The sequence below is a fragment of the Balearica regulorum genome, chromosome 12, assembly GCF_011004875.1.
Source record: "Balearica regulorum gibbericeps isolate bBalReg1 chromosome 12, bBalReg1.pri, whole genome shotgun sequence".
NCBI lineage: Eukaryota > Metazoa > Chordata > Aves > Gruiformes > Gruidae > Balearica > Balearica regulorum.
In genome coordinates, this window is record NC_046195.1 from 9,692,552 (window position 1) to 9,717,215 (window position 24,664).

General features: G+C 38.3%; 1 protein-coding gene across 5 annotated transcripts in view; it reads left to right on the forward strand.

Annotated features, from left to right (window-relative positions):
• WDR72 (WD repeat domain 72) overlaps positions 1 to 15,956 on the forward strand; it is a 105,829-nt gene extending 89,873 nt beyond the window's left edge. For all 5 annotated transcript variants that reach the window (XM_010311983.2, XM_075764721.1, XM_075764719.1 and 2 more), the window contains 2 exons: positions 8,539 to 8,637; positions 14,050 to 15,956. In XM_010311983.2, the coding sequence (XP_010310285.1) occupies positions 8,539 to 8,637; positions 14,050 to 14,105 (155 nt within the window). In that variant the 3' untranslated portion in view covers positions 14,106 to 15,956. The remainder of the gene's footprint in view (positions 1 to 8,538; positions 8,638 to 14,049) is intronic.
• The last annotated feature ends 8,708 nt before the right edge of the window (positions 15,957 to 24,664 follow it).

Sequence of the window (24,664 nt, forward strand, 5' to 3'; positions counted from 1 at the left end):
GCTTTGGATCTCTCACAATATATTTGCTGTCAAATGTTATTGTCTAATAATATTAATTTTTGCTTCCTTTCTGAGAGAAGGAAAGAAGAAGAAAGAATAGTCTCTGTCTGAATTTGGAGTGCTATAGTGTAAGCCTGTATTTTCAGTGCTTTTAAAAATACGATTTATAAGCTTGCACCTATTGAAGTCTGTTGTTCTCTATGGAGGTGAGGAATTGCATTGAACTGTACCTCACCTTGTTATAATGTAAAACTCAGTATATTGGTAGCTATTTTTCATTGTACATGTATTACTAGATTGAATATAGTTTTATTTTCAATAGGAAAGAAATGGCAACAGCTTTAGTTTTGTTCAAGTCTTCTTCCTAGGAACTGTTAGCATGACCAAAAGAAATTTTCCAGATTACTAGCCTCAAAACTTGCTAACCAAAGCATTAGTTTGATAATCCTGGAGTTGTATAAAGATTAAATGATCTAATGAGTTTTTCCTGCATCTGTTAATGGTATCCATACAATGCAATAACCTCCTCTCCTCAGCATTCCTCTTTTCTTTTCTTTTCTTTTCTTTTCTTTTCTTTTCTTTTCTTTTCTTTTCTTTTCTTTTCTTTTCTTTTCTTTTCTTTTCTTTTCTTTTCTTTTCTTTTCTTTTCTTTTCTTTTCTTTTCTTTTCTTTTCTTTTCTTTTTTTCTTCTGTCGAGTAGCACTCCGATTTGTCCTAGTGACACAGGGCTGCCAGCAGGAAAGCAAGCGTAGTTAATGCTCAGCTGCTCAAACCAGTCAAGCAAGCTAGCAAGTCCCAGCTGTGCTACTTGATGTTTTTTGATTGCACCTAGTCCTCAATCTGTGAACTGTTTTCTGGACTTAGATTCATCAAGCTCTGCCGCTTTAAAAACTCATGCAGGCAGGCATCCTAGGATATGCCATTATAAGCTGCTGCCAGGGGATCTTCTAGGAGATAAATGGAATCTGTGTGAAGTAAATTAGTGTGAACCAGTCAATCTGTGTGTCAGCCTTGAGCCACATCCATGGGTAACTAGCTTGCTGACTGAAAAGTCCACTGTCTTTTGCCAATCCGAGGTCTCAGCCACCAGGAAGCAGTCCCATACAACATTAGTTTCTTGGAATAATGCCTGTTTGACCAGCTAGTGAAACTCTTCAGTATACAGTACTGTACTGCCTGAGTTTACTTATTGCTTACAATTGAACTGAAAATCTTTTAAAGTCAGATAACATTTTAACAGTGGGGAGCATCACAGAAATGTCTTGGAAATAAGTACTTCCACTTTCCTACAGCAGCCATTCAGCAGAGTCATGCTGTGCTGCAGTTGGCTTTACCTCCCTATCAGTAATACATCTTCAAGGCCATAATGCAAAATAATAACAATAATCTGGCCAGAAGAGGTTAATAAAGAGGCTCTGTGTATATTTTTTTTCCCATGGATTAAGCTGTTTGGACAGCTTTGATCGCGAGAAGGGAAGAGTATGCAAGCTGTAACATTCACGTTATGCACAGCGATAAGTCAGTGTCATAACCGTGCTGCACGCTTTTCTTTCATTTTGGTTTTGAAAACAAATTGAGGCTATCTGCAGCTAGAATTCCTCTGTAGAAATGGACTGAGCCAGAACCCTCTGAAAATTCTCTGATTAATGCTTTCAGACTTGAATACCAAATCATGAAACTAACAATGTCAATGCTGTTGATAATGCGATTTTAAAAATACAAAGTATTTCGTTACTTGTTTGGGTTTTTTTATAGAAGCTGCTGATACACTGCTAGGCAATATGTACTCACCCACACTGTCGATCTAATGTGCAGAAACCAGGGGGAATTTGGCTATATATTTTTAGAAAATTGGACTGGTGAGGAGATGCTATATACTTTAATTTAAAAAGGAAACTAATTATATAGTAACAACCAGAACTGAAATTTGGCCTTCTTTACTAATTCCTGCAAAAATTGTTTTTCTATCGCCTTCCAGTTACTGCTTGAAAAAAAATAATGAGAGAGGAATAATGAATGTTGATGAAATATCATCAAATAATTCAATCTCACACAATGATTGGTTAAAATCTGCACTACCACACATTCATGGAAATTAGAAAAAAGAAATTCGGGCTTTCTAGCCAGCCAGGACATTAGGAAGAAAAAGCAGTGTGCAATGACAGAAGATTTAATTACAGACAGTTTGGCGTTACATTTTCCTTTTTTAAATCCTCCTAAGTTTTACAGAAGCATATGCTTCAGCGCTGTGCAGTAAATGTTGTGTGGGATTTTATGGGAAAGTATTTTATTTCTTGCAGCAGAACCCACTGAGACAAATTTAACTAGTTAGGTGTTTTATTATATATACTACACAGAATACATGGACAGATTCTGGTATAAATCACAACTAAGATCAAGACAACTGCTTTAAAATTGAGTGAATGTTTCATTGCACTAATGAAACAAAAATGGGATCTCCTTTGAGAGCAGAATTTGTTACATGCCATTATATTTTAGTTGAGAGAAGTAGGGAAGTCCCTCTGGGTGAATAAAACTTCAAGGTATATTGGGAAAAGAATCACTGAAAATTTCAGTTTTCCTGTCTGGAGTAATGCTATCCTCATAGATATGAGGAGGGAGGAAAATGGAGTTTCAGGCGTTTTTTTAATTTAAAATATATAAAAACCTTAAAAGAAATTTCGCACTTACAGAAGGAAAAACGTTCTTTAGATACAATTCACTTTGTGAGTGGAATGAGCTTCGTTTGCACGCGACTTCACAGAATGCAAGAGCAAGCTCAGGCTTCCCCAGGTGCATGGGTCAGTGTTCCTGCAAACGGAGCTCTGCCATGTAATATCAGGTCCTACTTCGGCGTTCAACCTAAGATTTAAATTACTGTAGCTTCCAGTTTGACTCATTCCATACTGGCTTATTTCAAGGAAGTTCCAACTTCTGTATACTGCAGCATTCACTTTAGCATAACAATGTGTTTTTCTGGGTTAATTTCTTAACTTCTCTTTTAAAAAATAAAATGTAATGAAAACTGGGCCAGTGTGATATTTAATCATCAGAAGATAACAACCAGCCATTCTCAATTAAATGACAGCTACATACATCAGTGCAGGTTTTTTAAAATGACACTAAAAATTATGAAATGACCAGCAACTGATGTCTTCTGTCAGTGAGATGAATCAATGGTTTATATGGCCTGAGAAATGGTCTGGAAAAAAAAGTAGGGTTCAATTCAACAGGGACGAGAGCAAGAATCCAGACTGAGGTAGGATTAATCTTCTGCAAAGAGACGGGATGGGGAAGAAATAGCAAGGTAACAGTTTTTCAGAAAAGAATCTGGATCACAAGCTGAGCATGAGTCAACAGCGTTCATGCTGTGGCAACAAAGGCAAACACCGTGCGGGGCTCGGTAAAAGGGAGTATCGCCTGTCAAACCCGTGAAGTAATCCTTGTGCTGTAGCTCAGCACTGGTGCCATCGAGGGCACGTCCCCAGCCGATCTGCCGCCCCGGCACGCCGCTCAGCGCAGCGCGCTCGCCCTATGGAGCTCCCTGGGTGCTCCCTGGGTGCTCCAACCTGGCGAGTTTATGTTTCCAGATGATTGTGGTGAGCGCTGCTAATCTTTCACTTGCCATTTCATGAATTCTTTCTGCGTTTCTTGTAATAATAGCGAAATAATTGTGTCCCTTTAGGTTGGCATCAAAATACGTGCAGAAAGCTAAGTAGGATAGTAAACCTCAAGCTAGAAAAGAGATGGTTGAAAGTGGATAAAACAAAGGACTGTTCAATCACAAGCGTCGTGGAGAGAGTGTGCAGGGCTTATACACCTGCCCGTTCTCGTACAAGGATGTTTCACGCTACGCTAACGGGGACGTGCACAACCAACCAGGCAGAGATGCCCGTTTGTGTGGTAGATCTCCGGCGCTTGCCAGGTTAGGTCAAGTTCGAGTGTGGGATGTTAGGGATGCAAAAGTTCTCTGTGTTCAAGGGAAAACTAGACATGTTTGTGGAAGAGAAACCTACTATAAGTTATTAAATATAAAAAAAAAATATTTATTTCTTTTTAATTCCCCGAGTTTCAAGTTGGAGTTTAGGAGAAATTTCTGGTGAAGTATTACTGTATGGTTGTCGGACTCTTACACCGTTGATATTTAGTCTCAGCAAATACAGCTGTTCTTATGCCTTTTACGATATCTATGAAATGTGCTTTTTAAAATAGTACTCAAAGCATTTATTGCCCAGCTCTCCATCAGGCTTCTTAGGTATAATACGGTAAGTGCCTGTAGATCCCATACATCCCAGAAGTGGCCTTGCACCACGATTGTTTTATCCATTTATGAAAATAAAAACACACCAGCATTTTGTTTTCCTTTACAGCTTTTTTGCTGCGGTTTTATTTAGATTCAGGTTGCTTTCTGTTGTGTATTGGACCTTAAATATATTTATCAGCTATAGCTTATCTTGCCTAATATTTTTGATTAAAAAATAATTTTTGTTGCCCTATCCGCTTCTTTTGAATGACAAATAAGTTCTTGGTTTTTCTGCAGACAGACTGTCTTGAAGTTACTAATCCACCTTATCAAAACCAAAGGTATCTTATCAGAAAACGCTAACTGGTTTATTCACCTGCGTTATGCAAACTTCTTTCTCCAAGGTGCCTGCTCTCTGAAAGTCGGTATGCAGAGCAGGTCGTTTAGACTTTAGTGGGTGATCTTTCCAGAGTGGAACGAGGCTTTTCGGGGTTTAAACAGAACACGTAGAAATGAATGAGAGTGATGAGTTGTTGCTGTAATCAGAGATTAGTGTATATTCACAAAGAGCAGCTTATCATTTAACGGTTTGTTCACACAGAGACTGTTTTTTCATAGACTGATCACGGGTCAGTCGGTGATCTCTTTTTGGAAATAATTTATGTTTATTTTGTGGAATTTGAAATATTTTGAAACTATTTACATAAATGTTTCTTTGAATACTGTGATCTTATGACATTTTTTGCTATTCTAAATTCCATACCTATTTTTAAAGTATTTTTCTGTTTTGACAATGTAAGAGAATGGCTATCAAGGTCAGTAAACATCTCTTAAGAGCTTATTAAGATGTATCAGAAAAAATTACCACAATTTTCAAGATTGATCTTGTACAATGAAGATTTATGTCATTTTTATATGCTAAGTTCAAGGTCATTTGCCTCAATGAAATCTGTCCTTTTACCTTACTTTCATGCTAACAAAGGTAATTTCTACTGTCCTTGCAATAATTGAAATTGCGCTGCACTGAATAGAATGAAAATATCATTGGAGTTATTATATCAGAAATTGATGTTTCTTAACTTTTTCCTCTGACTTGTAGATCTGGGGCTCATTTATAGCCAGACTTTTACATTGCTTTGGCTACACAGATTAGCTTTCAAATAGAAGCAAAAGTAATTTTAAGGTCCATTTAAACCCAAAGTAGGACAGAATATCCTCAGAATAAATACAGATCACACTGTTTATGTTTAAACAACTTAAATTCCGTCAGCATCTGAGGTATAAGCAGTTCAGAACAATACTTCCCCTAAGGGAAAATATAGTAAAGTAGGTGTCAGTCTTAAGTTTTCTTAATTTTTTTTTTCTTGATTACATAATGCCATTTTTTACTTTCACTTGTATTTGGGCCAGACTGTTCTTTCCTTATTTTTAACTTTTCAATTCCCTTTGCTCTTTTATGATATTTTTAAGGAACTTTCCTCTTCAAGTTGAGCATACAACATGTGATGTTTTAAAAAAAGAAAGCTCTGAAGGTCTCTGCCTAGGTCCCTTTCTCGCTCACTGCGTAGTCTCATTACGTAACTTCCTAAACTGGGCTATTGGAAGTTTATTTCCCAGAGTTTTGTCTAGGGAGGAATGTGTACTTCTGAGTAAGGGACAAGGCTAAGGCACACAACCCTCACTCACAGCAGTGACGCGGTCCTAGCCTGTCCCAGCCTTCTCCTGCTTTTCTGAAAGATGAACTTTCCTCCCTTCACGCTTTCCTGCTGGAGCTCGTTCTCCAACAGCTGTTTTTACACATCTTGTTGAGCGATCAGCTTCCCTGTCCCTGTGAAAACCCTTTCCATCCATGCTTTCTGCTCGCTTAAGACTGTTCCTAAAGACTCCTTGCCACCAAGTGTTAGTGCAAGTGTTTCATCGTTGTTTTTTGTCATTTGTCAGGCACATCAGCTCTGCCTGTGACCCCTTTTTTCTCTCTTTTTTTTTTCCCCATAAAATCAAGCAGGTTAGTTTAAATTATATGACTTATGCTGACATGGTCTGGGACAGAGGGAGAGCACTTGAACGGGTTTGTCCTGGTCCCGCTCAAGAGCAGCTACAGCACAGACTTCCAGCAAGGGAAGTACCTGCCGTCTCCTGACCGGGACTGATGCTTCGTGCTGGTTCACTATGAGAGTTCTTCACTGGGTGAAAATACACCACTCGTTTGGAAAGGTCGAGTCTGAATTGTTGGCTACTGCTGTGGCTTTTAGAGAGGACCGCTCTTGTGATTGTTCTCCTTCTCTGCAGAGGCATAGCAGTACTTTTTGTTTTCTCCCTTCTATCGCAGTATACTCTGTTGGAAATTTTCCTATTGCTCTACTTCAGAGTAGTTCTGACTTTTAAATTGATGTGGCTGTAATAACTCGATCTATCACTCAGCACAGTGGAGCTGACTGCTTAATGGGAAGAACTGTTTTAGAAAGAATGTTCTAATAAATTTGGTGCAAAACAATTTTTTTGAAAATATAATATGCACACTTGTATTTTTCAATTTTTCTTTTTTGAAGTGAGGACCCTGGCCTTCAATTAGTGTATGTGAAAATTATTTAAACGTTGTAAAAATCAGAGAAAAGCACAGATAACTTTGAAGACATTTCTTCCTGCACATATCATAATGTTTTCATGTGTGGAACAAGAACATTTGTTATTTACTGTAAGTTGTTCTTCAGTGTCAACACACCTCATGCAGATTATCATGTCAACACTTGCATGGCAGAGATAAGAACTAAAACTCCTCTTCGTGTGGATAAGTTGCCCACTGACACAAGTCTACCGGCTTTTTATAAGCTTAGACATTTAACCAGTGTTCCCGCTCTGCCTGGGCAAGGTTTTATATACTGGTTAGTTGCCACCCAAGGCAGATTTTTAAGCAAAATTGATTGTCTTTTGTTTTCAGGTGACATGCACAGTATCACTACCAGAGATTTTATTATTTATTATGTTTTAATATTGCATTTTCAAGGATCTAATTCCACAATTGTGTCGAAGCCCTGATTGCTTCAAACGGGCTCTGTGTAGTTGCAGGAATCGAGAATGATGGGACCTTTTGGCGACCTGGGATCAATAGCTGCAAACGGACGGAAAGCGCAGAGCACTGAAGTGGAATATGTGTCTTTTGAGCTCTTCCTGTCTGAATAATGCCCTGAGGCCTTGTTGATTCACTTGTCATTTTGGAAAATTTAAATGGGTGTTTCAGTTAAGGAATCCTTCAGCAAATATTTGGTTAAAAAAAAAAAATCCGTCAAAAGTTATAAGGGAACAAATTTCTTGTTTTGAAAACAGGACGAAACTACGCTGAGATTGTGTATAGCCATTGGTATCTCCATCCACATGGAGGTTTGGAATCTTGCTTAGTTTTCTAGATATTAGAAAAAATTAAGTATTTTCTGGTCACCACTATTTTCCTAAGAAATGGGATCAGCCAAGAGTTTAATGGGAATGAAAAACTGAGTTCTAGTCTTTACTGTGCGATTCTATAATATATTGTTTAATAATTGTGCTTTATCTTCTAGCTGTATTGGTGGCTCCATTTGGAGATATGGAGCAGAAGAGAGGGAAATGGACATTGACAAGGGAAACGCCTCTCTTCTGTTCAGCAAAACTTATGGGGGATTTGTTCAAAAGCCAAGAGAATTAAAAAGTCATATACAGACAAACGATTGTTTCCCTAAAAATATATACCTGCTCTGAAATGAAAATGTTTTTAGCAATTAAGTAAAGGAAGAAATCAAATTTGGTAATCTCTAAACTGCAACTCAGTCTGGTTTTTCCTGCACTTTGGAATTCTCACTGAATTTATTACACATTCAGGATTCTTACATACAACATATTTTCATCTTAAAACGAACACCATTTCTCTCCCTGGTGAATGACTCCAGTAATTACAAAACCACCTAATTGATCTTTTATATTGTTTACTGGCTTCTTTGGTGAAACAGACAAGCGCTTTTTATGGCTTCTAATTTATTTTATTATTTTAGGATTCTATAAGAAAAAAATTGCTTTTTTTACTTCAAGGGGATCACATTTAAGCTGATGCCTCAAACTTCTCCCTGAATGACTTCTGGTCTATAGATTTTTCAACTGTGCTATGGTTACATATAAGTACTTTGAGTTCTGTTTTGTTTCAATCTATTATTTGTGTTTACAACTGATGTCCTCAGCATTGAAAGCTCTGCAGAAAATCAGGAAATGTTTGTTTCTGAATACATTACATTTCTCCCTCCCCCTGTTTTTATTCTTTATTGCTCCAGTCAGTGCGCTGAAGCATGACAAGAACTCAAACTCGGCAAACTTCCAAGATGCGGAGGATACGCCTGACAGATGTGTCGTGGAAGAGTCTGAGAGTCCAGGTGAGAGACTTTTAAAGACAGTCACCAAGTATCAAGTGATAAATCTGACACAGCTTTTGGGCCTGTAAAAAAAAGCACATTGTAATGCTGTTTCCTTTTTAGCAGCTGCAATGTCAAATTAATGGTCACCTCCAGGGGTCACAGTGTGGAGCTGTTATCCTTTCCTCTTTCATCAAGAATTCAGGTCTTAGAAAGGATAAAGGCTTTATGACCAAAAAGAAAGCTGACACTACTAGTTCATTATAATTAGTTTTGGACTACACTGCTTACTTAATATATGTACAATGTCTGACCCTTTGAAGGTAGCATGAGATTATGAAAAATTAGAAGGACTGTATATACTGCAGTTGAATGCAGCAGCGGACGTTCAAACACTGTATCTCTGGAGGAAAGCAAATTGGTAGTGTTAAATGGCTTGATTCTTTTCTTTAAATCAGCTCACAATCATTATTTCATTTTAATGGCTCTTAACATTGATTCAGCTAAATACAGGAACATCCATAAAGTGCATTCTTTTTGGTGACTAAAAGATTTATCTTCATGTAGTTTCATTATCTTTCTCGTTATGGAACATCTACGAAATTTATTAAATGAATCCCAAAGGGAAACAATTAAATATAAAGTGTATCGAGTCACAGCTGATTAAAACCATTCTGTGCAACTAAATACTAACATCTTTTAAGCAAACTGTGAGCTTGACCCACATACACCATATACGTAACCCGCACGTAGTCCTCATTAGTGAAAGAGTTAAACATCTTTCTTCACTTGATATTTTCCTTCCCTGCTTTATCTGGTGTCTGTGTACCCTCTTGCATCTTTGTGTGCTGATCCGTGTATCATATTTTTGATTCATCGTCTCTGCGGCCTGTCAGCTTAGTTAAGAGATTTCCAAATCTTGCAGCCTGTGCTGACAGGGGGCAGCTGCCAACAGTCCCCTGATCCTTCCCCAAGGAACACTGCTGAGATTTAATTTTCAGTCAAAGGGTGCAGTCTGAAATCCGTGTCAGGTCCCCTAAGTCATCTCAGAACCCAGATAGGACCCCTGTCTGGGGGATTATATTTCAGCACACTCCACTCCTCCAAGATTCCTTGGGAGTCCAACCACTGTCATATACCTGATGTGAACTACATTCCCTTCTCATCTTTTCCACAGAAATGAACACCAGTGTATGTTAGAATAATTGAAACCAATGAATTGTAAATCCGTATTCATTTGAAAGCCACGTAGGCTTGGACTCAATGCTCTATGGCAGGAACCAGCATGAGATTTAGAAAGAAATAGATGATCTCCTCGGGAAGGAGCCAAGTTTAGTTCCTTACTGCACCTACAATCTGTGGTGCATGGCACCTCCTTCAGAACCTGTCTATAGTCCCTTCCACAGTGATTATGGGCAAAAATGTGGATTGTCCAGATTCTGATCTGTTCTGAAGTGAGAGAGAATAAAACAAGTGGCACTAAAGTGTTCAGGTGAGAATTAACGTACCTTAAATATAACATTAATTTTAACCTCGAGTTAATTCTGTGTGGCAAAATGTATGTGCTTGGACGGGACCTTGAATATCCAGTTCTGCATATCTGTATGAAGTAATGGAAAGAATAAAAGCCTGTCAGGAGTGAATATTGACTGGCAAAAATACATGTTGATAAAGCATCTAAACTTAAAAACTGAGTTCCATTCGGTGCATCTGACATCATTAAACTAGTAATAAACAATGAATTACTCTGGCTTTTGTTTCTGTCCATTCCTGCATTTTAAGACATCTTGTCTTATAGGGCTGAAAACCTCAGGAGATTTCACTACTGGTCTCACTGCTTTCCACTGAGAATTTGTGGCTTGGTTGTCATGGAGACATCGTATTTCTCCAAGAATTGCTCATATTGATCCGTGGACAGGCGTAAATGGCCAGGCGAATGTGAGGAGTAAAGGGGGTTGGGCAGTACTATAAAATGACCAGAGGTTATGGGTCGGAAATAAGCTCATAGCAAACACTTAGGTAAAGAGAAAGGAACAGTTTCATTTTGTTTCAGGATTTCGTTTTTGCACTTTATGCCATTGTCTTCTTTCACTGTAGACTGAAAGAAACTTGTTAGTCACTTGTCATGTCAGATCTTTGGTGCTTGTCCTGACACAGCTGTCAGCCTTCCAGCTCTGTGCAGTTCAGGGACACACAACAAAGAGCTAGGAACATGAATTATTTATTGCTCCTTGTGTGGATGAAATTCTGTGATAAGAAATTAAGACACTTCTGACAGAACTGCTTGTTTGAAAGGAAAGATTTGGTAACACAATACATTTACTTAAAACTTACCACTTACTTTTAGTAGCAAACATTGAAACAATAATATGACATTCATTTTCTCTAGTATTTCTCAGGTGCTGTAACTTTGAATCGTATCTTGGCATTTGAGAGTGTCTGGGAGGTCAGCATTTGGTTTGGTGAAACCTGTGCCTTTAGAATCTCTCTCACACATATTCAAAGTCTGGGCAAGCTTACAAACTTCATTTATAAGTTCTTATTAAAAAGTCTATATATGTGTTTTGCAGAGTCTCTTGCACTTCCCTTGCAATATGTTGTCATACGTGCAAAAGTGACGTTAAGAAATATATTGATTTTGTTATCTCTTCTGATGAGGAAAAGGTGAAAATATGACAACGTACCTGCAAGGATTTCCAACTATTCCTAGAAAGGTTTCTTTGCTACAACTTCTACCAGAATCAGGAAGGCTATAGAGCAGCTGTTAACAGGCATATCTGTGCTTTATGTTTTCTGATGGTGAAAGCTGCAGGCTCTAACCTTGACATTAGACTGAGAGTTATTTTCAGGGATCTTAATTTTCTAAAATCACATAAAGCCTACTCTGCTTATTTTACTTTCACATTTTTTATGGCTCTGCACATGTTCTCACTGCTCTGGATGTGGGCCTCCAGCAATTGCAGAAAAAGGCATATACTCAGATGAATAGCAGGAATCCATTTGACTACCCAAGACACCAATCTGAGATTTACCTGTGATTTCTTGTGTTCAATGTGTGATCTGAACTACTCTCAGACAGGTAATGAAACCCCTTAACCTGCACTTTTCTCTAGGATAATTCACAGCAAACACTTTTCACATGTGATGGACACAGGTAAATATCAGACTGCAGTTTCTTGTCTAAGTGAAATGGATTTTAGTTGCTCCCTTCATGTGCCTACAAGCTGCCATTATCTGTGATAGTGGCTCACGTCTATTTTAGCCCACACACAGAGGAGATGCTGGGCTTCTCTCCCAGATGCCTAATAGTAGGTTTATCACTGCCATTTTCCCCACATGCTGAGGACTACTTCTGTTTGACATGCAAAGCCTTGGCTTTTCAAACTTGTCTCTACTCTGGCCTTGAACATAATAATCAGATAAGAATTACAGCAGCTTTCTGTAGAACTTGACTTTTAATCATATCAACCCCCCGTAAAGAATTCATTATCCCTTAGAGTGCTTCTTTAATATAAATAAATATTCCCAGCAGTGTTTTCCATTTCATCAGACAACTTTTCCACATTTAGAGAAACTGAGACAAAGGCTGAAATTGAGCGAACGTGGATGTGTAAGTTAGACTTCTAGGTCTGAGCTACTCATCCAAGTTTTCTTGTACAAAAAAATGGTAGAAAATTCACACCTCCAGAGGACATATCATCTTGTCCAGGGGGAGTTGCTTGAGAAGGGTTTTAAGGGGATTGAAAATGCTCTGAGTTTTGTCAGTCAAAATCTAAGAGGAATGTAGCAGGACTTGACACAACTTGAGGTGTCTTATCTTTCATGTATGGTGCAGTCCTGCTAGGGATGGTTCTGCAAGTGTAGCTCTTAGGAGAAAAAGGAACAGATTTGGGCTGAAGTCACAAGAAACAACGGAGGGTAGGCACAGATGCCCCTTGCCTCTTATTTCCCCAAAGAGGGATATTACAGTAGACTAGGCAATAGACTATCACTTCACTTGGCAATAGAGGGAAATTCAGCCTCCCTCATGGAAGATTGAGTTGGAAGCTGTAGACGGAAATTACAGAGTGTTTTCTATCTTTTGGATGAAAACCATGTAAATGGTAAGAACTCTATATACTTATGGCCTTCAGCAGCAGACAAGTCTCTGCCTGAATCAACTGGTCCCTTCTGCAGCTCGTGATCTCTCCCATCGCTTCATCCCAAAAACATTGCCCATATTAAATTTTTCCCTCTTCATTTTTTGACTTTTCTGGACAGAATGTAATTCTAGGTGTATAACAGATAATAGTGAAAATCCGAGCAGTTTTCACAGTCTTGCTTAGCTGCTTGTCCTAGACAGAGCTTGGCACAGGGATGGGAAAGATCTCTGACTGTCCCTGTGAGATACAGAACTGCAGCCAATAGAAATGAGAATGAGGACATGTACCAAGAACAACAGATTCTTATTAGCCACAGTGTGCTTAAAAATGCAGCACTAAAATCGTGACTATCTTGTTATCAGGCAAGTTATAATTACTCTGTCAAATATTCACTTACCAACTGCAAGTTCCATCCACTGGAGATTATGTTATTTAAATCAGCACTGTCACCTATATGGCTGTGGATCTGTACACAGGCAGAATGTCAAAGTAAATATTCCTTAAATTTCCAAATATGAAGCACCCTAGAAAAACATGATTTTCTTTTTCTGTATTTGCGTCATCATGAAAAGTGGGCAGCAGTAAAGGAGGACTGATTCAGGAGTGGAGTGCTGGAGGTTGTTGGCGATGATGCATGAAGCAGGAAGAGGATGCAATGATGGGGCAGCCCACAGATCAGAGGCACTGATAGCCCATACTGCTCAGCAACAATGTATAAAATGTTACTGCCTAGGAAATATTCCAGAATTTCTGGAGTTTCCAGTGTAGCACAGATGAATCCATAAGAATTTCACTGCAGTAGATGTGGTGTCACATCCTATCCTGTCACACCCAGCATTCTGGGTTACTAGTATCATGACTCATAGGTTTAGGGTTTCTTAAATAGTAAATCAAAATGTAAAACCAGAAGAAGGCTACACAGGTACATCAAGAAAATGTGTATCTCTCTGTGTCTATGACGCAGATAGACAGAAAGATGATAGATAATATGATAAACGATATCCATTCAAGTGGGAAAGAATAGTGGGTGCTTCTTTCTTGATGCTCATGTACTCATGAACGGTGTTGTATCTGTTTAAGCAGTGTTTTTACTACAAGTAATATTTAAAATTCAGGTTGTAAATATTACTATACATCAAATAAGAAGAGGTTACGAAGCTAAAAACTCATGATCGAGAGTTTATTACTCTATAAAAAGATTGTAAAATTATTTTTTTTTATATAAACAAAATCTTTCCTGTTACCTCAAACTGTAAAATCATTAAGCCAGATAAATACATTTCTTTTCCAGATGACATGAAGCCGCATCCCTGGATATCTAAGGTGTGCTCCTGTAAGGTGTGTTAGAAAACCCTACCTAGCCAAAAGAATTAGAAGATGCACAAGAACAGCCACGACATAGGATATATGTGGCATGGACATGAAATGGCTTGTTGTACTTATTGTATACCTTTAACAATTCATTTTCAGAAGAAATACCTTCCATAAGATCAGACTCTTTTTGCTGATTTATTGACTTCAATTCACACTTCCATCACTAATAGATTTACATTTATTCAATTAAATTTAGATAGTTCTAAGAGAAAATACCAACTCTTTATTTTTAGATGTTTTTTACTAGTTTATGTAGCGATCATAAATCTTACAACTTTGATTGACCATAAAGCATTTGCATCAATTCTAATATTCTTTTACATGTATCAAATTTAAATTTTTCTTTCTTCTTTTTCCTGACTTTTATTACCAATAACATTTCAACACTAAGCAAATCTAAATACATTTGAAATAATTAGAAAATTTGTTTGCATTTAAAGGAAAATGCACATTTTGAATTTAACATGGAGTATATAGGAACAACTAAAATATAAGGAATGTTGTGTGCACAGGACAGCATGGGAAATTGAGTATAAATCTGGTCACATCTAGGATGTAAATTTTCCTTTTCTATAAATACTGCCATCATCACCATCTGTAAGAATGTAGTACCAATATCAAGTTAGAGAAGCCCGTTCTGAAATTAGAGTCCTCTTCTGAAATTATATACTTCATTGAATTTTTATTTGTGCTCATTGGGAAAAAACAGCTATATATTTTTCTCTTTTAAAAAATTCTATCATTATGTGTGGAGAATATTTGCAGCTTATGAGGCTCATTTATCACCTAAAGTTCTGGGGGATTGATGCTGATTTGACAAAGAATGGCCACTTGGAACAGTAAGATTGCTTTCTGTGTTACCAAGAGTTGGAGTGCTAACGAAGTCAAAGGGACCTGAGGATGTACTTTTCTGGATCTGTGTCTTATGGTGGAAATTATGGTCGGATGTTATCCTTCCTAATTGTCACATTAGCTATAAGCTGCCTTAACACAGAGAGTGAAGATTTCTTCAGTGTGGAAAGATTCTCTGGCAGCGAATCTCTTTCTTACTTGTGGGGAAATGTCATGGCTGCTGGAGTAACAAAACCAGGTTTCTGTTGCCATACTATGGCCTGAATTTGGTTAAACATGAAACAGACCTGAAACCTTCTTTCTTCTGCTATTTTATATCACACCAGTCCATATCTCTAAGTGTAGCATATGGTGACGAGATCTTCAGAAACACTGAGGGGAAGGGACTTCATAGTAGTAGTATTTCAGGTTTTGTTCAACTAAAGAATATGTCATTAAAATAGGCTGCAGTCCAGAGAAGATAAAGGTATTTAATGTTATCTTCCTGTAATTGTAAATACCTTGCAAAAAAAATGATATCTTCTACCAGAAAAGTCACTGCTTTTTACACATTTGGTATTTTTCAGGAGCAACTTTCCTTATTAGAAGGCATTTACCTATGTAAAATGTATCTTTTGTTTATATAAGCGTGTATTTGAGTTATGGTGACTAAACAATCTGGATGTTGAGTATTATGGCTTCATTCTTTCACTTATTGTGTTGGATGTCTGGAGTAATTTCAATGACTTATTTATACTTCTACAACTCAACTGAGAACAGAATGTGTCTTCAACTGACATATATCCTCTTCTTAACTTTCATGGTTAAATCAGAGCTGCAAAAATCCGGAAGGTGAAAATAAAATTGCAAATATAACTACAGGAACTTAGCAGTACAACAGACCGTAAAACAAATGGCAAATAAAGGATGGACCTTGCTAGCTCCTTTGGCACACATCCTTGTCAACAGTCACCTGTAGTTTGCTGCAGTAATCTTCCATTGGCATCGAAAAGTCCATTTCCCTTCACAACAAATGTTACTGCTTTGCATCAGCATCTGCTCATTTGGGCCAGCGCTTTTCTTAGTGCCAAGGTAGCAAATCTCCTTAAAACTATTTCTACTAGATATGTGAAAAACTGATGTGTTCAAAGAGGTCTCATAGCTCAAGGAATTGGCGTTGTCTATAACACCCAGTACTGCTGTAGGAGCAATTACATTTGTGCAACACAATATTTGATTGCTTGTCTTTAATTCTGCAAAGCAGTGCACATCAGCAGACTGCCAATACAGACAGCCCTTTGGAATGGTTTGTGCAGTGATGATTGGTGTTTGGCACATGCTTATGCCTGCTTTGTGCTAATTATAATTACAGTATCAGCAAGGTAAGGCAGGAACTTTTTTCATTAGGTACATTTATTTCCCAATGAAGCAAATATATTTCCCATGTGGTCTGGATGTCTTTCAAACAACCAACTTTACAGTATATGCTCAAGCTGAGCTCTTGCTTAGAACAATCTTTTTGCATCAAAGTGACAATTTTAGAGCTATATACAAAAATGCTTATTAACTTCCTGCAATTGTTTCTTGTAAGCCATAACCAAAGAAACATTTCTATACTAATGCATTCTGATGTACCACTGTATTCATGCTTATGGAGATTGATTTTACAACGAAGTTGCAAGGTAATTAAGAATATATTTTTCAGTTGTGCTACACTGAAGGGATTCTGCCAAAAGGAGTAATATGCTAGTACTTTAGAGTAGTTGTCTACATTTTAGATATGGGGTAGAAAAGTCATTAATACCTAAACTTCTTAAGGAGAAAGGTCCTTTTTTTGTTTTGTTTTTGTCCAGAAGCCACAGGATCCAACAAACTGTATGCTCAACTTGTGGTTTCATAGGGCAATTTCTCCCCACTCCAGCCATATGCTTCTATGTCTGCTCACTTACGTGTGCACTAGCGCTTGTAGGACCAGGCCATGTCAAGACAAGCACTGGCCTGAGCACAAAGAACAGAGGAGGAACAAGCAAGCCGGGGTAGGAAGAAGGCAAAGATGCTATGTAAGCATGAGACAAACCCCCACCCCCCATGCATTGGCATTATCTCAGCACAAAATTGGAGTTTTAGGGTGCTATATGCAGGGGTCTTTCTTGAACATAGATTTTCAGCTTTCAAATCCTATAGGCATTTTTTTACATTATGTGCATAATTCTTTATATTATTAATAAAATTTAAAAAAAAGAAGTTACTGGTCCTTTAGTATAAGCCCAACCCAAAACTCCTTGATGTCTCTTTGATTTAAGGTATTCTGAGTTTTCCAAATGATTCATACTTGCTAAGTGGTAACTGACCTGATTCCTGCCTCAAAACATCCCTAAACTTTGAACTGTTCATTTATGGCTCCCAATCAAAACATTAGATTTTGAAATCTGTTGTGCTATTTACATATGTTAAATTTGATCATTGAAATCAAGTGCTTCCATTTTTGGGTTGTATTTTGTTGAGCAATGCTCTTCCTCAATCCAGTGAAAGATGTTCTGAAAGCAAATTGGCATAGAACCTGAAATATATATGACATTCAGTGTTTCTTTGAAGAAAGAGACACTTTAACAAAACTGCTATGTAACAGGACTGCAAGCTCCAGACAAGACGAGAAATCTAGCAAAGGAAATGATTTTGCAAGTCCGACCGATTTGAAGTGTTGAAAATTAAAAAAAAAAAAGAGATAGGAGCAATAAGCAGCATTACCTCACTCCAGGTTTTTGCTCATTTTGAAAGAGCATGTTCTCTGAAGGCAGACTGGGCAGTGAGCTCCAGCACAAATCTCAAAGTCATTGTGCCAGAGCTGAGTAGCATTGCATGCACATCCCGGATGAGGGATCTGTGAAGACAAAGTCCTGCTTCTCGCAATGGATGTTTCTGCTGAATTTTGCAGACCATTCTTCTTGCATGAGAAAAGGATGCAGAGGAATTTCAAGGGCTGCTCTTCCCCTTTTTCCTTCCTCATAGGATATTCTGAACTGCTAGGCAAAGCTCTTAGAATTATTACTAGAGTTTGAGTTAGGTTATAAATTGAATTCATAGATCCCCAAAGTGAAAATTCATCAATCTTATTTTTGAAGAAGTAATACTGAACTTGGATGCAACATAAAATTCACACAGTAACCCAGGATTGTCTTATTGGGGACCATGGGAAGTTTGTTTCTTGAATGACACCTGCTGGAAAGTCTAAAGTGTGTCCGAGAGCTGTGCTACAGGACAGAGACACGTCACGTAAAGACTACCTTCCCCGTCTTCCGATGAATCCAAATGTCCCGGATACGGTATGATGGGTAAGTACAAATATAGCTCTCAAGGTGAAGCAGTACAAGTTGTTAAACAATATTAAACATTATGAAACTTAACGAACATCTGCAGAGTTTTTTTAGAGTGGACTGTGCATTTGATAAAATTCTTACGCAGTACAAATTTAATTGCATTTATCTTTTACATTCATGTATTTCTAGAAACCTTAGCTTGAGAAGACAGAGTTGTGTAGCCTGAATTTACATTGTGTCTTGCAAACATAGGGATAAAAGCTGTTTTTCTTCCTCTGGCAAAACTCTCAATAAGATAGCTGTGAAAAATAGCATCACTGGAGTAAGTAGTATATGCCGTTTCATTAAGCACATTACTCCCTCTGTTTTTACAGCAACTGGGAGATTTTTATTATTTTTTTTTAGCATTTGAAAGCTTAATACTCAGCAGAAAAATATTAACACTATCCAGCACTAGTAAAATAATAATTTTTTCCTTACTTATTCTCAAATTTTACCTAAATAATTTGTAAACTTCTTGATAGTAAGGACCTGGGGAAATTGGACTCTAAATCATTATGAATTTTCCACACAGAAACTCAGGGTAGTAAAAGATTCTGTTCAGTTTCAGAGCTTTGTTTTCTATAGTCACACTGGCAAACAGACTTACAGCTCTGCCCAGTAAATACAACATACATATTTTTGTTGTTTGTTTTGGTTTATAGTCTGCCTGCCATGTAGATGGCAGCAGCACTCAAGCCTTGAAATTCACTCCAGCTGTTTCTTAAGTTTATTCCAAAACATCATGTTTAAGAATATTATTGTCAAGAATGAGCTAAAAGCATGATTGCTTTAAGGATGCATACCAGCTTAGTTATATATACACTTTTAAAGAAGCCTGTAACTTCATAATATTAGTGTTTAAAAGGCAACGTGTCATGTCTGTCTGGATGAATATAGATGCCACTATTTGGGTTTTTTGTACATTATGATGTATTTTCTTTCTGTAAATTAAATTGCTAGTATTTTTTCTACTGCACTAGGTTTCAGGACACACAGGGTGTTTCTGAAAGTTCAAAAATATTAAGATTTCTAGGATAGTCCCCCCAGTTATTTCCTTGCAGAATGAGAAGCAGCTAGCAGGTGCTTGGGCAGGAAAGCTGTTCACTGTGGGCATCCTTGTCAATGATACAAAGAGGAAGACCAGAGAAAGGTAGTGGGATACGCAGTGTAGGATTTTGTACTAATCATAGTGCTTTATAAAAAATATCATGAATTATCCTGGAAAAAACATTTTGAAGGTCCAAATATGTTTAGCTTGGCATACCGTGGAATTGTCTGCACTCTGACATTTACTTTGGCTAAGAAGTAGGGAGAGGTTTTGAAAGAGAAGCAACAAAACTGAGCCCCAGAATCGAAGCTGTCTGACAGCCTCAGTCTCTGCAGCATCAGCTGAAATCTGAGGGAGGCTTTGTGGGATCATCTCCAGGCCCTGGGAGATAAAAGTAGGTGTTACACACAGACTGCACAGAGGAAAAAACTAGCAGAAAAAAAGCATAATGATGCTAGTTCCTTGAGCTAGGAAATACTGTTTAAATGCTGGAGGTAAATGGTAGTGTTTTAGTAAACAAAGTAGATCAGCACTAACTCCCTCAGTGCTTCTTAACCAGCAACAGCTGAAGTAACAGGGAGATTAAATATCCAATGGGCAGCATTTCTCATTCCATAGGATCCTGTCTGGGGATGCATTTGGTGGAGGTTTAATCCACACTGAGTATGCAATCAGCTAAGGTAACTGGGAAAGCGGGCAGACTGTGGCACTTATCCATCCTCATCCAACTGCCGCAGCTGCAGATTTGGACGGGTCTGCTCCAGCCTTGTGCAGAAGCTGGGAGAGAAACAGGAACCAGTATCCCTCTGATGCCCTTGTTATGTGGTATGAAGTAGAAACCCTTGGCCCAGTCTATCATCCAGCCATTTGTAGTCAGGCAGATAATCTTCAAAGGACAGAATTCCACACTGCAGGGTACATTACAGCCCTCAATGGATGATCTGTGACCAAACAGGCTCCTAATGCCTAATGGGGCTAATGGTGATAAAATAGCAGCAGCAGGACAAATGTCCCATCAAAACACTGGGATAGCGGGATAGCCAGCTTTTGTATCTCCTGCATACCGTTGAGTATGATGCTACAGCTGCAACATCAGACAGTGCTAATGGGAAAAGCACTTCCCTTCTTCAATCTCTTCCCGATAAATACATGCCTAGAGCAAATGTATTTTAACTGCTTATAGGACACGTTTTGGAGATTTGGTGGTTTTTACTCTCCACTTCATAGCATCCATTAAATCAATCTTAGATTCCATTTCAGTGAGCAGATATTTGTCAGAAAGCTGCTTCAAAGTCTCCCAAATCCACATGGTTGGTTTTTTTGTTTTGTTGTTTTGTTGGGGGGGGGGGGGGGGTGTTATATTTTCAAAATGCTGCCACTGCTTAAATAATAAAAATATCTTTTCACCTTTTCTCTGTCACACTGGTCATACACTCAATGTAATTATTGGAGAGTTCTGCACCTTGCAACCAAAAATGCTTTTAAATTCAAACAGTTCATATTAGTGCTGATTGCTCATGACCTATAAATAATACATATTTTAAAAGCTCTTGGAAACTTAAAATAACTTTCTCTGTGTTAGTATTTTGTCTGTGGGATGGAAATACTTGCAAGACTCTACCTCAGAGAAGTTTTGTAAGGTTGTAGTAAGGCCTGTGTGGGTGGTCACAGAATTTTGTAAGTAAAATACACAACCAAAATTACAGAATAAAAAGCTTGATAGATTTTTTGTTATCCCTGCCCAAACTTGTTAAGCTGAATCACCAAAATACCTGAGCAATATGATATAGAAACTCTGAGACCTACCATACATGGCTTTCCACAGAGATATTTTTGCAGAATCATCCTGGAGTATAACCGCTCCTTACAAACTTGAAATTTGCAGCAATGAGATTTCAAGCTTTTAAAGACATTGATGAACTATTTTAATGGATTGGATACTGAGAAAAAACATCAGAGAAGACATCACAAGTGAAGACTCCTTCCAGGCACTGTTTCTTATATTTGTTGCTTTAGTTATATGGAGTGACAGCGCAATGAATCATTGGGTGGTCTTTTGGTCTGACAATTTGGGTGTTGTTTGAGCAATTAACAGGCAGGCAGCCAGTTGCAGTGGCTAGTGATTAAATTACCTTTTGTGGTTTCTTATAAAAGTACTGCATCCAGCTCTGGAGTCCCCAGTCCAAGAAAGACATGTACTTGTTGGAGCAAGTCCAGAGGAGGCCAGGAAGATGATCAGAGGGCTGGAGCACCTCTCCTATGAAGACAGGCTGAGAGAGTTGGGGTTGTTCAGCCTGGAGAAGAGAAGGCTCTGGGGAGACCTTTTAGCAGCCTTAGAGTACCCAAAGGGGGCTACAAGAAAGCCAGAGAGAGACTGTTTACAAGGGCATGGAATGATAGGACAACAAGGGGTAATGGCCTTAAGCTGAAGGAGGGTAGATTTAGATGTGATATTAGGAAGAAACTCTCCTCTATGAGGGTGGTGAGGTACTGGAACAGGTTGCCCAGAGAGGCTGTAGATGACCCATCCCTGAAAGTTTTCAAGGCCAGGTAGGATGGGGCTTTGGGCAACTTGGTCTTGTGGAGGGTGTCCCTGCCTATGGCAAGGGGGTTGGAACTAGATGGTCTTTAAGGTCCCTTCCAACCCAAGCCATTCTGTGATTCTATGATAAAGAAATCTCTGGGAAGAGTTAGGTGGATCCACCATCTATCATATGATGAATGTTTACGTGTTTATTCATTATGTTCACATGTTTATTCAACTAAATACTTAAGAATATTATGTCACTTGAGAAGAGTTGATATTTGAAAGACATTTCATGCTTTTGATTTCTGCTGTGCTAACCCTAAGTATGAAGAGAATTTATGATACTTTTGGGGTAAACATTGAGTTTGTTTTTTGGGGGTTTTTTTTTTTTGGTTTTTTAAGGAGATTTCAGAAATGTCTTTCCTCATGTCTTAAGTCACATCTCTAACTGCACTAGTTTCATTCTAGATTTTTTATTAGAAATTGTCTTCTCTGTTATTTAAGTCCTTTAGGCAGATAACAGTGGTGTTAACTTTTTGCTTAGCCCACAAACATGTAGCACCCTGTGTTACTCCACTTTTTTACAATGCCTAAATCTATAGATGCTCATTTGTTTCTGTTATCCAGCTGTTTCTTTTCTTTCTCATGTGTGGGACAAATCTATTGAACTCTTCCCAGAATTTTGAGGTTCTTCCTCCCACGATAGGCAGTGGTTAAACTTCCACGGGGAGAGAACAAGGTAAAAGCAGCAATAAGGAAAAATAAAAAGAAGTAAACTCTATTAGCAAGAGTAAATATGCTAGAATGGCCAAATTATGATCACAATGACCTCCAAGCTGCACTCTGATCTTTTATGGTAATTCTGAACAGAGCTGCTGAAAGTAAATGTAAATGTCAATACTCTAAGAAGACTGGGAATTTCTGAGAATTTGCATAGGATACATATAGTCATAACCACAATCCTGCAGGTGTTTGGTATAGTACCCACTGCACTGAGCTCACATTTGGCATTGTTGAAAGTGGGGTGGGACTATAAAATGAATCTCAGCAACATTAAGTTTTCTTAAACATTAAGCCCTTTTTCCTGGGGATAATCTTTCTGGATTAGCCAGGAGGGGAGGAGGTAGTTCTGTACATTTGAATGTTTTTACAGCTTCTGTACTAAAAGGTAGAGGGAATAAGAGGGAAACTTGCATGGCTTCTTTAGAGATAGATTCGGCTCCCTTGAACACAAAGGTTTTGCCAAGTTTTTGCCAAAATGAATCCCCTCAGTAGATTGCTCTTATTTTCTTATCCAGTATTCAGTCCTGGACCACATCCTCCAGCAGCCAGAGCTGCTTCCAAAAGGGTTGAGGGGCATCAGTTGGTCAGCAGCAATCAGTGGGTTAATACAGCCTGGCTTCTGCCTCTCTCAGATATTGAGGAGAAGATAATGAGGCAGGGATAGAGCCTGCCGATTAATGAGATACCTGAACTGGAAGGCAGAAATCTGAGAGGAGAGACTTGGGAAGCAGAAGAGGAAGGGGGAATGTGAGGGTCTTTATATTCCGGTGTTACTCAGTTGAGAGAATTGCTGGGGCAGGATTGTTTTCCAGTATTATAAAGACCATTTGATTTGTTAGAGCATAGCTGAAATTACTCATCTATCTGGCAGAAATAGTCTGCCTTTTACACTCCTATTAAAATCAATACCGGACTACATTCGGAACTCTGTTATGCTAAAAAAAAGTGCCCCCTCCCCTCTTCCCCAAACCTCAAACAAACCACCAAAATCCAAAGGCAGTCATGTTAAGATAAACAGTGGAATCTCTCTAACAGATTCTAACTAGTGCTTGGGTAAGCACTGTTAGAAACAGCCGTCATGCATTTGAATAAAATCTATTAATAAAATGAATGAGTAGAACTTAGACAAATACAGAGAGGTAATACAGTAAAACAAATGGCCCTACTACAGGAAGCTGTTGTACTATGCTGTTTTGAATATCATCATGAAAGCAGCTTACCTTTTTGCTGAATCTTTTCAATAATCCTGGGCTGTAAATGATGCAGCCATGTAAATAACTCTGACAGTTGCACTTTGACCATATAATATGAAAAATAGCTAGTTCTCCATAATGGCATTGTCAAAAAATTCCTCCTACTTATCAGCATGCAACCTCCTTGTTACAGGCAAGCAGAATAGAGAACGATCTACAGTCTGCAGCGTTCAAGATGCTATTCTCACTGTTATTATCAGCGATGATCATTATCTCTAAGTGTTCAACAGTAAATCCAGAGGAATAAATGGAAACTTTTCTCCTAAGTGGTGTATAACAATACCTGACATTTATATAGCACCTTTCATCTGTAAGAATCCCAAAGTGCTTTACAAAGTCTGCTGGGATCACTTCACCCACCACTGAAACATAGCTATCGCTATGGTGAAATTCAGCTTCTATTCCACACCAATGCCATGGCACAACAGTGTTTTTGAACAACGTGACAACTAAGTGAAATGCATTGAACTGTTCTTGTGAAAGCTATCACAGCATCTTCAGTGACAGCCAGTGGTTAAAGCTTTGGTTTGGAATCTAGAGCAAAACCCAAAATACTTCATCCTCCTCTGCTGTCATACACTTCCTTCTCAGCAAACACACTCCTATTCTCTTTCTGTTCTCAGAACACTGTGCCCATGGTGAGAAGAGCAGCTGCAAATATACTGACAGTGCCCAGGTTTGATTTTGCTTATCTTACCTTTTACCAGCAATGACTATCAGCTGAAATACTA